Here is a 15,495-nt window from a genome sequence, read left to right as displayed (position 1 = left end):
CCCCGGTGCCTCCCGTCGGGCCGGGTCGGGCCGGGGTGCGGGCCCCGTGGGCAGGGGCTGCCGCGCCGCCCCGGCGGCCGGGCCCAGAGGCGCAGGAGGCGGGGGCGCCCCTTCTGCCCGCCGCGCCCCCCTCGGGCGTGGCCGAAGCCAAGCGTTCGCCCCAGGGCCCGGCCTGCGCCTTGCACCTTTCCAGGTGCCCTGCCCCGGGAGCCCCGGGAGCGGGGGTGGGGGGGGGGGTGGGGGTGGGGGGGTGGGTGGGCGGGCGGGGCCGTGGGTGGGCGGGGCCTGCGGGAAGGGTGGGGCATCGGTGGGCGGGGCATCGGGTGGGCGGGGCCGGCGGGAAGGGCGGGGCCTCGGGTGGGCGGGTCCTGCAGGAAGGGCGGAGCATTGGGGCGGGCGGGGCCGCCGGGAAGGGCGGGGCCTCGGGTGGGCGGGTCCTGCAGGAAGGGCGGAGCATTGGGGCGGGCGGGAAGGGCGGGGCATCGGGTGGGCGGGGCCGGCGGGAAGGGCGGGGCCTCGGTGGGCGGGTCCTGCAGGAAGGGCGGGGCATCGGGTGGGCGGGGCCGGTGGGAAGGGCGCGGCCTCTGTGGGCGTGGCCTCTGTGGGCGTGGCCGGCGGGAAGGGCGGGGCCCCACGCGGCGTGTCCCGCAGATCCTGACCGGCGAGGACTGGAACGCCGTCATGTACCACGGCATCGAGTCCCAGGGCGGCGTGAGCAAGGGCATGTTCTCCTCCGTCTACTTCATCGTCCTCACGCTCTTCGGGAACTGTATCCTCGCGCTCTCGGGCCGCGGGCACGAGCCGGGGGCGCCGCGGGCCGGGCCGCGCTCAGGGCAGCGCCGTCCCGTCGGGCCTGGCCGCGCCCGCTCACCTCGCCTGCCGCGGCCGCTGCCCCCCGGCCCCCCCCCCCGCCCCCGGTCGTTGTTCCCGGCCTCAGAGCTGCGAGCCACTGGCCGCGCCCCAGCCCGCCCGCGGACCTGCCGCTGGGCGAGGCCAGCTCCCCAAGACGCTGGCCGGTGCGAGGCGGGGGTCAGCGGGGTGAGACATGGGTGCCAGAGACCGGGGCGCTCGCAGCCCACAGCAAGGGGTGCTCCGGCCCGGAGGCCTGGGGCGGGGAGCACAGGCTCGTGGGCCGCGCGGGGCTGCCGTGGGGCGGCTGCCGGCAGGGCGGGCCGGGCGGGAGGAGGCCCCAGGCCCGGTGGGCTGAGGGGCGGCTGCACTGTCGGGGGACAGACCCCGCCTCTCCCTGGGGGAGGGCACGGCTGGGCGGCCCCGGGTGCTGGTCCTGGGCGGGCGAGGATGTGTGGTTGCGGCCCCTCTCGGGTGCCGCACCGGACCAGAGGAGAGGACCCCGGTGCGGCTGGTCCCAGCAGGGGCAGAGTGGACAGCACCCGCGGGCCCCGGCAGCCCACACTGCAGCCCCAGCTCCACCGGAACGTCGGCCTGGGGAGGAGCCGGGTGGGGAGCTGTTTACGGTGTCTGGGGCCCGCTGATGAAGGGGCCTTGGGGGCCCCTAGGCCTGGACGGCTGCCCCTGGGTCCAGCAGCGGTGGGGGGCTGCAGGGCAGGTGTAGTCGAGGGAAGAGGCTGGGGCAGCTGGGACCTGGGGATGTGTCCAGGGTCTGTGGCAGGACGGTGCCTTCCTTAGCTGAGTTCACCAGACACCCTGCTGAACGTCTTCCTGGCCATTGCTGTGGACAACCTCGCCAACGCCCAGGAGCTGACCAAGGTAGGTGCCCGGGCACCCCCCGCAGGACACAGGCTGGCCACAGGACCCGGGCTGGGGCCTGGCTGACGCTGCAGGGTCTCCTGGAGCCAGGGAGTGGACGTGGCGCTGGAGGAGACCAGCTGGGAGGTGGATCTCCACGAGGCACCCTGGAGAAGGCATCCCCTGGGCAGGTGGCCAGAGGGAGGGGGGTGCGGGGCACGGGGGGCAGCGGGACAGATGACTGGGAGCTGCCGATGGGGAAGGTGTCACCCCAGAAATGGGACAGCGGGGTGGACTCTGAGGACCGCCCAGCCCTGAGGACCCTAAAGGACGATGAGGACCTGTGGCCTCCCTGTGGGGCCTTTCCCTCCCTGGGTCGCAGCGAGCTCGTGTGTCCAGCTGGCGCCTGGGGGCCGCTGCCCCCCTCCCTCCTCCTGCCGCCCTGCCCAGTGGGTGTCCTGTGATCCTCCCGGCCTGAGCCCAGCCGGCGGCACTGACCATGCTCCTACGCCTCCCCAGAGCTCCTCCCTCGTCAGTCACCTTCCCTGGCTTCCTGGCACTGCGCCTGCCTCCGGGGCTGCTGCCACAGCCTCAGGCTCGGCTCGCAGGGCGGTCCGGCCAGGAGCCGGGAGGGCGGGACCAGGGCGGGGCTGGGAAGACGCTGGCCTGCCGGATCAGGCTGTGGGAGAAGGCACTGCCCCAATTCACACCCGTATGCAGGCGCCCCTGTGAGCGTGCAGGCGCCCCGGTGCACGCTCTGAGCACACGTGTGTGCTCTGGATACTTTCCGCGTGTGGTGGCCTGTGCACACCCCTGGCCAGCGCCCCCTATGCTGTACGTCCTGGTCTGATGGTCCCAGCCCCAGGTGCTAGGGGGCCTCACTGGACCTGTTGGGGCTGCCGTGCCTGGCCTGGCCACAGGTGGGCGAGACACTGGTCAGGAGTGTGCCCAGACATGGGGCCTGGGTGCCCTGGACCAGCCTCTCTTGTGTCGCCTCCCTCCTCTGGGGATCTGGCCCTGGGCCCACGCCCGCCCATTTCTGTGGTCAGCGGGCCGAGGCCTCCCGCAGGCTGCCTGGTGGTGGGTCTGCGCAGGGCTGACGCTTCCTGGGGGCTGGTGTGGCCCCCCTCGTCCCAGGGCGTGGGCGTCCTCTCTGCTCCCGCTGTCCTTGAGCGCTGCTGTGGGAGAGGCCCCGGAGCCCATCCCTGGACCCTCTGGGCAGCTGCCCAGTTTGGGGATCCCCCTTTGGGAGGGGGCTGGGCGCCGGTGTGGACTGCGTTGCCCTTGCTGTTCAAGGGGATCGGACCTCAGCCACGTGGGCCTGCAGCGCTCCTGGGCCCTGCTGCCCCCACCGGAGGACGTCTGCTGGGCCCGAGCGCTGCATGCAGCCCGGACCTGCAGCTCCTCTGCGCCAGAAATCCTGTGGCGGCTGATGGGGCCCCTTCCCAGTCAGTGTGTCCCTAAAGCAGACCCGAGGCAGCTGGGCACGTTGGGAAGGTCAGCTGCCGGGGAGCCCGGTGGGCCTGGATGGGGCCTCGGGGCAGTGGTCACCTGGCCTCGTGCTCCCTGGAGAGCCCTGGTCGGGGCGGGCAGCACAGCCTCTGCTTTCGCCTGGAGAGTGGCGGCCCGGCCCGCGCCTCCCTCCTGCGGCCGAGGCCTGCAGGCGTCTCCCTGGGCGCGGCCGGAGAAGGGCCTGGTGGCGGCGGGCGTGAGGCGGGTTGCGGAGGCGGCGTTGCAGATGCGTGTCCCTCTGCTCGCAGGACGAGGAGGAGATGGAGGAGGCGGCCAATCAGAAGCTCGCCCTGCAGAAGGCCAAGGAGGTGGCGGAAGTCAGCCCCATGTCCGCCGCCAACATCTCCATCGCTGCGTAAGGCCGGGCGGGCGGGTGGGCGGGCGGGCGGGCTGGACTCCGCTGCGGCGGGCAGGTGCGGGTGGCCTCCCGCAGGCCCTGTGAGTGCGGCCGCCAGGGGGCTCCTCGGCCTCTCCCACACGGGGTGGGGCTCCCCAATGTGGGGCGCGGCCTGTGGCCGTGGAGGGCAGCTCGGGTGGGGCGGGCAGCCGGGTGGGGCGGGCAGCTGGGGGCGTGGGCAGCTAGGGGTTTGCGGGCAGCTCCTCAGATCTGTTCTTAGGTGGCATTTCAGGCCCCGGGACTGCAGCAGTTTCCAAAACTGCCTCCCTCAGCCCCTGGGGGCAGCGACGTGGGCGCCCCTGCTGGTGGGAGAGGGGGGAGGGCGGAGGCCTCCGGGCACTGGCCACGCCCAGGTCAGCAGCCAAGGGGACTGGGGCCGCCACCCTGGGTGTGGTGGGCACTGGCGGAGGGGCCGCGGCCTGCGGGAGGGGGTGCCCAGGCTCGGCTCCGCCCTCCCGCCCCCGGGGACCAGGGCTCATGCTGTTCCCCCTTCCGTGGGTGCTGCGACCACGCCCGGGGGGCCCCAAGCACGTCTGTGGCGACATGTGCGTTCAGGCTGCATGTGTGCGGCCCCGCGTGATTCCCTGCAGCACAGGCGTGTGCCTTCCTTGGCGTGCGAACGCGTGCTTGCATGCGCAAGTGTGTGTGCCGTGGCCTTGTGTTCACATTCTCGTGGGTATGCCTGTAAGCATGTGAGAGTGGGTGCGGGGGTGTGCCCGTGTGTCCGTGCTGTGCACGCACACATACCTGTGTGCACACACGTCCTGTGTGCGTGAGTGAGCACACTAGGGCACCTGCGTGCGAATTCCGCTGCTGTGTGTGATGTGAGGGCACGCACATGTGCGCCTGAGCGTGCACACGTGTGCAGTGCTGTGTGTGCACCTTTGTGCATGTGTGCTCCTGTGCGAGCACACGTGTTACTCTGCATGCGTGTGTGGACGGCGGGGCGCTGCCTCGGGGAGAGCCCCAGGCAGGGGCGGGCCCGGTGGCCAGGAGGTTCGGGGGGTCCGGGCTCCCATTTGTGGCCTCTGAGCCCTCGGGGCCCGGCCTGCGTGGACTGGCCTGGCTGTGTGGGGGCCGGCGCCCGCGCACTTGCTTCCCCTGGCCCTGGCCTTGTGGTCTGCTGTGGAGAGGGAGCCGCGGGGTGTAGATGCGGCCGTGGCTACTGCTCCGCGTGACCGTGACCGCGGGCTGTGCGCCCCAGGCCGTCCCCCTGCCCCCTGTGAGGCTGCCTGCCCTCAGCGCGCCGTGGAGAGCGCGGCACGCTTCCCCGCAGGGACGTGGTGGCACGCCGGCCCTGGGCGCGTCCTCTGGGGGGGCGCGGGCGGCACGCTCACCTCCAGGCCTGCGTCTAGGCGTCGTCCCGGGTCCCCCTCTCGGGCCAGTGTGGGTCCTGCAGGCTGGGGGTTCCCCAACCCATGCCCCCTGCAGCCCTTGTGTCCCACGCTCCTGCCCCACGGTTCCTACGTGGCCTCAGGGCGGCCCCGCGTCTCCGCACAGCCCAGCTCCCCGACGTGCTCCGCAGCTGTTGGGGGGGTCTGTGGAGCGGGGCCCGCGGGGGCTGCGCTGTGTCTCCACACGCTCAGCAAGGTTTCCTGGGCTCGGCTTGGCCCACACCCGGGCAGCTGAGACCGGCGGACATGGAGGCCGGGCCTGGGGGCGGGGAGCTGCCACCAGGGCCTGGGCCACCTGGGCTCTCGGGCCCTCCCTGCACACCCACTCACACCCACTTACACTCACGCTCACACGCACCCTTTAGCGTCACACTCACTTCTCAGCCTCGCACGCTTCCACACCCACACTCGCCCCGCAGCCTCCTCACACGGGTCCACACCCTCATCCCCTCGGCCTCCTCACAGACGCCACATCCACGCTCGCATCGTGCACCCGCACGTAAAGACTCAGCTCAGCCTCACACTCACACTCCCCTCGTGCTCACACTCACACTCAGATGTGGCCTCAGTCACACTCAGTCACTCTCAGCCGCACCCATCGCACGGCCCCGCCCGCGTCCACACAGCTGCAGCCCCCACGCTCGCTCCCTCTCTCGCACCCATGTGTGGTTCGCGTGCCGGCTGCTCACAAGTGCCGGCAGCTCCGCCTCAGCCCCGCCACCCCGGAGCCGCCTTGCGGGGAGCGGCGGGGCGCTCTGGGGTTCCCCTCAGGGTTTGGACAGGCCCGGGGCCGCACCGGCGCGCGTGGGGCGTGGGGCGGGCGCCTGGGCTGCGGGTCCCGCGGCGGGGCGAGGCCTCTGCCCGGGCGTGGCTCTCCGAGCTCGGCCGAGGCCCCGGCGGCCTCACGCGTCCTGTTCTCTCTTGCATGTGCAGTCTTGTCACGCACGCGCGAGGCGCCGCGTCCCGCGGCTCGTCTGTCTCCAGCGTGAACTCACCGTGAGTCGCTCCGCTGCGCTTCCCGCCCGCCCGCGCCCGCCGCCATCGCTTCCTGGCGCCCCCGGTCACGCTTCCCGCTGCGCCCCTGCGGCCCCGTGCCAGGCGCTGCCCGGCGCCCGGGCTCCCCTTCCCTCCCGGGAGCGGCCCCAGGAGGCCTTGTTCCTGCTGGAGCGGGCGCGTCCGCATCCGCCGAGCCCGCGGGAGGGTGCTGGCGGCTCCCGGCAAGGCCGGGCGGCAGCGGGTCCCTGGGGTGCAGGGCCTGCCGCTGTGTCCGGGTGGGCGGCACCGCTGCTTCTGAGCCACTGCCCCTCAGCGGGCGCAGGGAGCTGGGTTGGCCGCTGGGCAGGGGCGTGGGCCCCGCTGAGTCCCACTGGGCAGCCACCCCAGTCCGAGGGACACGGGTGTGCAGCATGGGCACCCCCAGGGTAGGGGTGGAGCTGGCACGGCTTCAGGCACAGGCCCAGGGAGACCACCAGGGCCCCACGCAGCCTGGACTGCACCCCGGCCATGCTGCCGCTGTGGGGCTGGCCTGGCTCTCCGCTGGAGGCCTGACCTGCCCATGAGCTCAGTCCGGGGGACGAGGGGGGCATCATTTGGGTCTGCAGCCGGGAGAGCAAGGCCAAGACGCGACAGGTCAGGCAGCGGCAGAGGCCCGAGCGGGCGCGACACTCAGCACCAGGGTGCACGAGCGGGCGGGAGGCTGAAGTTGGGGGCCTGCGGGTGGGGCCGGGAGGAGCTCTGAGAGGCCTGTAGCTCACACCTCCTCCGTCCAGCACAGCCCAGTGCTGGGCCGGTTGTGTGGGTTCTGGCAGGCGCAGGCCTGGGTGAGGCGGAGAGCAGCGGCCCCACGCCGCTGACATAGTCCTGAGGGCCCAGCACCCGCCCAGCTCCTTGCCGGCCTTGCTGTGTGGCAGAGAATGGCCCCAGGGCGGCGCCACTGAACAGCTGCTGTGGGGACCGGGGCGGTGGCCCTTGGTGCTCACGGGCCCCGCTGGGGTGCTCCTCACGGCTCGCTGCTTCAGAGTGGGCCTGGGACAAGGCGGCGACAGGGCCGGTCGGGCCTGCGTCTCGGGAGGCAGGGGCAGTGGCCGGCGTCCGTGGGCCCTGTCAGAAGGCAGGTCAGGCCAGGCAGCAGCAGGGGCCGTGCCGAGGGCCGGTGTCCGTGGGGCTGGGCCTGCTGCAGGCCGGGCTCCTCCAGGCGCCTCTGCGTGCAGGGCAGTGAGGTGCAGCCTCTAAGTCCTGGGCTCGGGCGCCTGGTCCCTGCCGGTCAGCGACCCGAGTGGCTGGAGTGGCCCGTTCTCTTGGCTCAGCGTGGAGCGGGGACGCTGGGTCCCCGGGGCTGTGGGCTTGGTGGCAGTCTGTTGTGCGGCTGGCCCCGCCGCCTCGCCTGGCCTTGGCCACCATGGGGACCCAGAAGCTTTTGGAGCCGAAAGATGACCTGGGGCAGGGCTTGTTCGGGACCCATGGCCAGGCGCCGCGTACCTGGGTGCCGCCCACGGGGACCGTGTGTGGGTGGAGGGCAGCCTGGGGCCCTGCTCTGAGGCTCGGCGTCCTCGGCACGCCCAGGCTGGAGGCTGCAGCCAGCGCCCACTCTGTCCAGGAGCCGGGAGAGAGGCCGTGGAGGGCAGGGCGCAGCCTCAGACCGGCCGCCGGGCTCTGGGGAGAAGGCGGTCACGGAGACGGGAGGCTGCCCTGCTGGGGCCTCGGGAGCAGTCGGGCCTGGCCGCTGGGCTCGTGCCGGCCCACTGGGCTCCCGCACCCAGCTCCCGGGTGGGCGGAGAGGCCCTCAGCTCCGCTGTCCGCGCTGCCTCGGGCAGCTCCCAGCCTGCGGGGGTCCCTGTCCCTGCCTTTGTGAGGCCGGCCTGTGGGGACGCTGGCCCCTCCTCGCCGACCTGGCCACGCCCGCCTGCCCTGGAAGCCTGTCCGCCGCCTCATGCTGGTGCCTGTCATCCCCACGCCCTGCACCCCTTGGCCTCCGGCCGCTGTCCCCGCGCAGAGGGGCCTGGACCTCCCAGGCTGGCGCTCAGCACCTGGGGTCCCCGCCCGGGGCCTCGGGCACTCACCTCCTTCATCACCGCTGGGGCTCTGGCCGCCCGCCGCCTGCCGCCCCTCCATTGCCGCGTCCACGCGTGGGTCCCCAGGCGGCGGCGGGCGGCCACTCACCCCGCTCTCCCACAGCAGGCAGCAGAACGCGGCCAAGGCGCGCTCGGTGTGGGAGCAGCGGGCCAGCCAGCTGCGGCTGCAGAACCTGCGGGCCAGCCGCGAGGCGCTGTACAGCGAGATGGGCCCCGAGGAGCGGCTGCGCTTCGCCACCTCGCGCCGCCTGCGGCCCGACATGAAGACGCACCTGGACCGGCCACTCGTGGTGGAGGCCCCCGGCCACGCTGGCCCGCGGGGGCCCCCGGGGTGCAAGGCCCGGCCTGAGGGCGCAGAGGGCGCCGACCAGCCCCGCAGGCACCACCGGCGCCGGGACAGGGACAGGGGCAGGGACAAGGCCCCGCAGCCCGAGGAGCAGGACCGGGCGGAGGTCCCGGAGGCCGATGGCGCTGAGCCTACCCCGGGGGACCAGCGGCCTAGGCCCCACCGCAGCCGCAGCAAGGATGCCGCGTGTCCCCGAGAGGCCCGGGGGGAGCGGGGCCGCGGCCCGGGGCCCGAGGGCGGCCGGCGCCACCACCGGCACGGCTCCCCAGAGGACCTGGGTGAACGGGAGCCCCGCCGCCACCGGGGCCACCGGCACGGGCCCGAGCCAGGCAAGGAGGGCGCGGCCCCGGCCGCGAAGGGCGAGCGGCGGGCCCGGCACCGCGGCCCCAGGCCCGGCCCCCGGGAGGCGGAGAGCGGGGAGGAGCCGGCCCGGCGGCACCGGACTCGGCACAAGGGCCCGCCCGCACATGAGGCCCCAGACAAGGAGGGCGAGCCCGAGGACAAGGACAGAGACCGGGAGCTCCGGAACCACCAGCCCAAGTGAGTCGCGCCCAGGCAGACCCGGCAGGTGCACAGGCCATCCCACCCAGCCCCGCCCAGGCCTGCTCAGCCCCGTCATCCCCTCCCAGCCCCATGCCTGAGCGGCAGTCAGGAGGGAGCCAGGCCGAGTGGCCCGGCAGAGGAAGCCACCCACCCACTCCCTGGCCAGGTCGGCCGATGGCGCTATGCCTCAGGGCCGGGGTGGGGACTGGTCTGCAGTCTCCACGGCCGCCCGGAGCCTCCCAGCCCCACATCACTGTGTGCAGGGCGGGTCCGGGGGGCTCAGGGACGTCCTCTCCAGGCTTCCTCACCCCATACGGTCCCCTCACGTGCTGTGGGAGAGGCCCTGCCCTGCCGTGTGCCGGTGTGGACGGCGAGTCAGCCTGGCTCGTCTTCCAGGCAGTCAGAGCCACACACAGTGACACTGCAGCAGGAAAGCCACTTGACCCGAGTAGGGGCTTGAGGAGCTGGGCTTTGCAGACTGCATAGGAGTTCGGTGCTGCCTGAGCCTGTCCTGGGCGTTCTGCTTGCAGGGAGCTGCACTGTGACCTGGAGGTCGGCGGGATGATGGGTGTGGGCCCTGGGCACACGCTGCCCAGCACCTGTCTCCAGAAGGTGGAGGAGCAGCCGGAGGACGCGGATAACCAGCGGAACGTCTCCCGCATGGGCAGTCAGCCCTCGGACCCGAGTGCCTCTGCTCACATCCCCGTGACACTGACCGGCCACCCCGGGGAGACCACAGTCCTTCCCAGTGAGTGTCTAACTTTCCTAGGCCACAGAGCAGGCTTGGCCGTGCAGCCCAGTTCACCGTCCCCTCATGCCTGCTTGTGGTGGCGGCCGCGGCAGCACAGACTCTGGCCTGTGCCCAGCTGGTGGGCGGAGCTGGGCCGAGCGTCTGGCCTGGGCCCTCGGCCCTCGCCCCCGGGAGCTTTCTCACTGTTGCTGGTCCCGGTCGCCCTGCTCGTCCCCGTCCCCGGGAGGGACTTGAGCTGCCATGGAGTGCAGGCCGGGCGCAGGGCTGCGGGTCACCGGGCTCTGGTGTCCGGGAGGACAGCTCAGGAGGACCCTACCTTTACAGCTGCTCAAAGGCCTGGGGTTTTCCCACCCGCGCCCTTCGGCCCCGCCCTGTGTGCTTCTGGGCCTCACTGGCCACACGGGGACAGCAGGGGCCTGCGGGCCTCCACCAGGGGCCCTGGCATGCAGGAGGGAGGGGCCAGGCCCAGGAAGGAGTGTCCAGCACAGGCACCCTTGCCCTGCGCGGGCCTCTCCTGCCCTGACCGGCCTCCCGTCAGGCCTCGGGGCACCCCAGCGGTGCCCAGCCTTACATACGGGCGGTGGCCTTGTTACTTTCCACCTGCGTGGGCCCAGAGCACAGACCCTGGGGAGGGATGGGCCTGGCGGCTGCTGGGCCTTTCCTAGCCTTCCCCCAGGAGTGTGCACAGTGTCTCCTGTGCACCTGGGAAGCGGTGGGGTGGTACGGGGTGGGGTGGGGGTATTGGTGCGGGGTGGGGTGGGGGTGGCCCTCCTGGTGTTGCCTGCAGCTGGCCCACCCCTCCCCCATGCTCACTCCCCAGGCGCGTCCCCTGGGGGGCACCTGCTGGCATCTGGCTGCTTTAAAGAGCTTTGTTACTCTTCTCGTCATCTGGAATGTTCTGTTTTTCAACAACAGTTTAAAGTTCAAACACAACTGAGGAGACGCGGGAGCTGCCCGCCCCGTGCCCCACCCTCCCGGTGCCCGGCCAGGCCCCCCAAGCCCCGCAGCAGCCGCATGTGGCGCCTCCCCCGTGCGGCGTGACCGGGCTTGGGCGCTCCTGGGTGCTTCCTCCTGCGGTGCGCCTGAGCTCGTATGTCCACCTGGGAGCGCGCCCTGGCCACGCGTGGATGTGGCCGCCGCGCCGGAGCTGCGCGCAAGCCGTGTCGTGTGGGCAGTGCTGGGGCACAAGCCCCGCCTGGCCTCGCGCGTGGCCCTGCTGTGGCATGAGACGTGGCCCCCCTCCAGCCCCCAGGGTCAGGCCCAGCCCTGCCCCCTCCAGGCCCCGCCCCAGGCTGGCCCTGTCCACTGCCCACGGAGGGGCCAGCTTGGGCTGCTGCCTGCGGGGCGCCTGTGGCCTCCTCAGTGTGGTCACCAGGGTCGCCCCATCCACAGCCGGGCCTCGACAGGACCTGATTTTGAGCAACAGTCCCTGGTCAGACATGTCCTTTGTAAAAGCCGTCTTTTCTCACCCCTAACTTCACCTCCTGGCGAGCCCGCCTGCCCTGTGCCCCTCTGGGGGAGCCCACCTGTCCCCCCTTGGCGAGCCCACCTGCCCCGCGCCCCCCTCGGCCTCACCCCTGTGCCCCCCACCCCCGTCTGCGCATGTCCCCCGAGACCCATGAGCCGCGGGGCTTCGTCCCATGCAGGGTGCCCGGCCGCGCCCATGTCCCCGCGGCCCAGCTGTCCCCGCGGCAGCTGTCCCCAGCCCCAGCGCCTCACGCGCCCCTGCCCACCCCGCGGGGCCCGCCCGCGCCCCCGCCGAGGCTGGCCTGAGGCCCCCGCCTGCCCCTTGGCATGATTCTGCAGCGTCCACAGATGAACTTGCTGGGGTTTATTGGTGATTGTGCCGAGTTTACCGTTTGGAAAGCAGCAACGTCCCTGCGATCCCCGGGGAGCCAGCAGGGCAGGACGCCCCCGCTCAGGTTTAGTTCCCCTTGGATTTCCTGCCACCGAGGCCTGTGCTCGCCTCCGACGTGCGGGCTCTGCTGGGGGGATGCTGTTCCAGACGGCGAGGCCTTGTCACCGTCCACGTCCAGCCTCGGTGGGGCGCGGCGACTCCGGCAGCCTGTTACCCTGCGGCCTCGCGGGAGCTCTTGGTAGCTCCGGGGTCTCTGGTTGAACCTGAGGGTTTCCCCCCACAGATGCGGCCCTGCCGCCTGCACGCAAGAGCGGTTCATGTCTTCCTTCTTGTCAGCGCCCGTCCTGTCCCCCTCCCTGCTGGCTGCGTGGGCAAGGGCTTCCCCCAGAACCCCGAGAGGGCTGGCAGGGCCGCCCGAGCGTCTGGCCGCGGAGTGCGGTCTTGGCTGTCGGGGTGTGGATGCCCCGTCCAGACGTTCCCTCTATTCCTTTGTTTCCGACCCGCGAGCGGGCGCGGACTTCCAGGCGCTCTTGCTGCGTCTGTTGAGGTCCTGGAGTTTCTGTCTCCGTCTGTGGGTGCCGCGGGGACGCCGGTGCTCACATGCAGGATCCGTTCTGCTTAAGCCCTTGGCAGCTGGTGTGTGCTGTGTAATTCTCTGCGCTTCCTGTGGTTTGCATCTGTGTTCAGAGAAACACTGGCCTGGAGTTTCCCAAAGGCCTTGGGTGATGTCGGGAAGTTCTGGCCTCCAGCTTGACTGGAGGGGGCAGCTTCGCAACCCAACGCTCAACCGCTGCGCCACCGGAGAGGCCCTCCAGCTCGACTGGAGGGACTGGTCTCCCTCAGGTGTCCGAGCTCCCCAGCATCCCCTCTGGGGCCGGCCTTTTCTGCTTGGGGAGGAGACGATCGCTGGTTCCGGCCTGTGCAGACGGCCTGTTTTTTCTGCCAGGTCGCATTTTTTTCCCCCTTAAATATGGGGTTTTTAATAATGCATTTTCTGATGGTAAATTATCTTTGCAGTCTTAGAATTAATCCCAGTTGGGATTAATCATGTTCGTTTTTAACGTGGTGGTGGAATCTGTTCATGTTTTATGTAGGATTTTTGGATTAACACTTTAAAATGAGATGTAATCTGCAGCTTCTTAGATCATGTTCGAGGGCCAGAGGGTTTAGATGTCAGTGCTGTGTGGTTATTTCTTGCTCAGTTGAATAACCCCATTCCTGAAAACCAGGTGTCCTTATGGGAGGCCACAGCCTGTTATTTTAAGTGGGGAAGATGATAGAGCCTTACAGAAATTATAATTACAATTGGTTATTCTTAAAATCCCCAACCAGCTTCTTGAAACACAACTGAAGCACAGATACACACTGAAAATAGCTCCCATGCCAGGACACAAAACCTGCCGGCAGCTCCCTGCTGGCCCCAGCGGCCTCTGGCCGCCTCCTTGGCTGAGCCTCACCCAGGTATGAGGCCTCCTGGGAGCCTGGACCCTCCTGAGGGGGCTCCCCAGGGCTGTGTTAGATGTGTTGGTGAGCACAGAGGCTGGGGTGTGTGGTGTCCCCCCAGCAGCACCAGCCCGGGAGCCAGCCGTGATGTGTGTGGGTGCTGGCTGTCTCCTGAGAGCCTGCTGGGCCTGGGTGCCCTGCAGGCAGCGTGGCCGGGCCCCAGGGGCTTACCTGCCGCCCACTCATGAAGGTGGGCATGCCTCTCTGCCTGTCATGGGGGCGCTTGCATCTCATTGGAGTCCCTGATCTGTAGGACTCAGTGGGACTCTCTGAGACTGCCCAGCCTTCTAGGGGGTCAGGCTTCCATGGCCTCTGTGTGCTGGACACCATCAGGTCGAGCTTTCATAGCCCTGAGATAAGCTATGAGTCGTGATTTCTGCAGACGCGGCTGGTTCCATCTGGGTCGCCGACCTGCCTGTCCTCGGTGGCCACACAGCAGCTTTTGCTTTTGAACAGCTCCCTGACCTAGTGCTCCCCCCGTCCACTTTCCATAGCACGCATGTTCTGTGTTTTCTGCTCCTCCTGATTAGTTAGTTTGTATGTAGTTTAGATTTTATAAAAGTAACCAACCATTTTAGTCCTATTGTTATTTTGATTTTAATTCATCCCTTTCCAATTTTATCTTAGCTGTTTCTCTCCTCCAGCCTTTTTGTTTACTTTACTTGTCCTTTTTAGCTTTGAGTTAGATACTTTATTAATTTTTTTAAGCCTATGACTTTTCCTGATGGCTAATTTTATGGTAACCGGTAGATCCTGACAATTGGCATCTGTATTTTCATCATGTTTTAAAAGAAATGCAGTTTTGGCTTTTACCTCCCAGGCATGACTGTGCTCTGTGTGATTCCAGTCTTATAATTTCCTTGAGGTTGATTTTATGACCAGGATACAGGGTATCTGGGCGTATGTTCCGTGGACACGTGAGAAGAGCACGCGTCCTGCTGTGTTGGCTGGTGTGCTCTGCCGTGCTTGTCGGGGGGTGGAGAAGGGCATTCACGTCCCCGCTGTGCGGTGGGACTCGTCCTGGATCTGCCCATCACCACAGGTGATGTTTTATGTTGTTTTATGTCATGCAGCTCTGGGATTTGATGCTCTGGGATTTGAATTGCTGTCATCTTAAAAGCTTGATTCCCTTGCCTGGTGTGACGTGTCTCTCAGGCCCAGGCGGCGCCTTTCCTGGAGTCTGCTTTGTCTGGCACAAACAGGCCTCTCCTGCCGCGTTTGGATGCTGCGGTGGGGCCTTTTCCCCTCGAGGCTTTCAGACACACTGAGTGACTGTAGGTTTGAGTGAGTTTCTTGCAGGCAGCATAGAGTTGGGTGATTTTTTTTTTTTCTCCCATTCGACATGTTTAGAACGTTGACATTTTTAGCAATTGTGTACATTAGGGGTTCGTTCTGCTGTTATATTTTTGTTTGTTGTCTGTTTTTCTCTGGTTTCTTTTTTCCAGACTTCCTATAGGTTATTTATATATATTTGAGAATTCTATTTTAATGTAGCTACAGTATTTTTGGGTACATGTTTGTGTTTTGTTTTTGTTTTTTTTAATTTATTTATTTATACAAGCACTGGGTACAGTCAGACGTGCAGGAGGGTGAGAGGATTCACCAGAGCCAGAGTGGGGAGCAGAACAGACAGACTGACGAAGTACACTGCTGAGGGGAGCAGCGGGCGCGGCCGGAGAGGTCTGCGCGCCATGTGGGACCCTCGCCTGTGGCTGGGGATTGAACCGGTGCTGCAGAGGCTGCAGGCAGCTTCGCAGCTTTTCTTTTGTAAAGATCAGTTTATTTATTTATACATACAAGAGCTGGGGTACAGGCCAGAGATGCGGGGGAGTGAGAGGATTCACCAGAGACAGAGTGGGGAGCAGAACAGGCAGGCTGAGTGAAATACACTGCTGAGGGGAGCAGTGGGTGCGACAGGAGAGGTCTGCTGCGCCATGTGGGTAGCTCCCTGGCTGGCTGGGGATTGAACTCGTGCTGCAGAGGCTTCGGATTGCTTCACAGTGCTGTGCTTAGCCCCTTGCGCCACCAGGGAGGCCCTGTTTGTGTTGTTTTTTAGTGGTTGCTTATATATGTAGCCATTTTCAGATATGTATGTTTATATATATGTGTCAACACATACATACATCTGTATAGGTGTAGATATGTTGATGAAGTCCCCAGCAGAGTGGTGTAAGGTATATCTCATCTCAGCATATAAAGAAGCTGTCATTTTACCAATTCAAATGAAGAATAGAAATTTTATCTTCCTTTTTCCTCCCATTTGTAATATTATTGTCTGAAGTATTTTCCCTACAGATATGTAGAACCACATCAGTGTATGTTATAATTTTGGCCAAAGTCATTAATCACAACTCAGAAAACCCAAGAGAAGACAGAGAGTGTGCGGTGTTTGCTCCTACTTTATTCCTTCTAG

General features: G+C 67.5%; 1 protein-coding gene across 2 annotated transcripts in view; it reads left to right on the top strand.

Annotated features, from left to right (window-relative positions):
• The window catches only part of CACNA1B (calcium voltage-gated channel subunit alpha1 B), a gene marked incomplete at both ends in the record, with an annotated part of 88,087 nt that overhangs the window by 37,354 nt on the left and 35,238 nt on the right, over positions 1-15,495 (top strand). For both annotated transcript variants that reach the window (XM_084259720.1, XM_084259721.1), the window contains 5 exons: positions 652-769; positions 1,661-1,728; positions 3,468-3,574; positions 8,185-8,967; positions 9,501-9,718. In XM_084259720.1, the coding sequence (XP_084115846.1) occupies positions 652-769; positions 1,661-1,728; positions 3,468-3,574; positions 8,185-8,967; positions 9,501-9,718 (1,294 nt within the window). The remainder of the gene's footprint in view (positions 1-651; positions 770-1,660; positions 1,729-3,467; positions 3,575-8,184; positions 8,968-9,500; positions 9,719-15,495) is intronic.

Source organism: Talpa europaea (assembly GCF_964194135.1).
Source record: "Talpa europaea genome assembly, contig: HAP1_SCAFFOLD_60, whole genome shotgun sequence".
Taxonomy (NCBI): domain Eukaryota; kingdom Metazoa; phylum Chordata; class Mammalia; order Eulipotyphla; family Talpidae; genus Talpa; species Talpa europaea.
The sequence above is the reverse complement of the archived record's forward strand: the minus strand, read 5'-3'. Positions and strand labels throughout refer to the sequence as shown.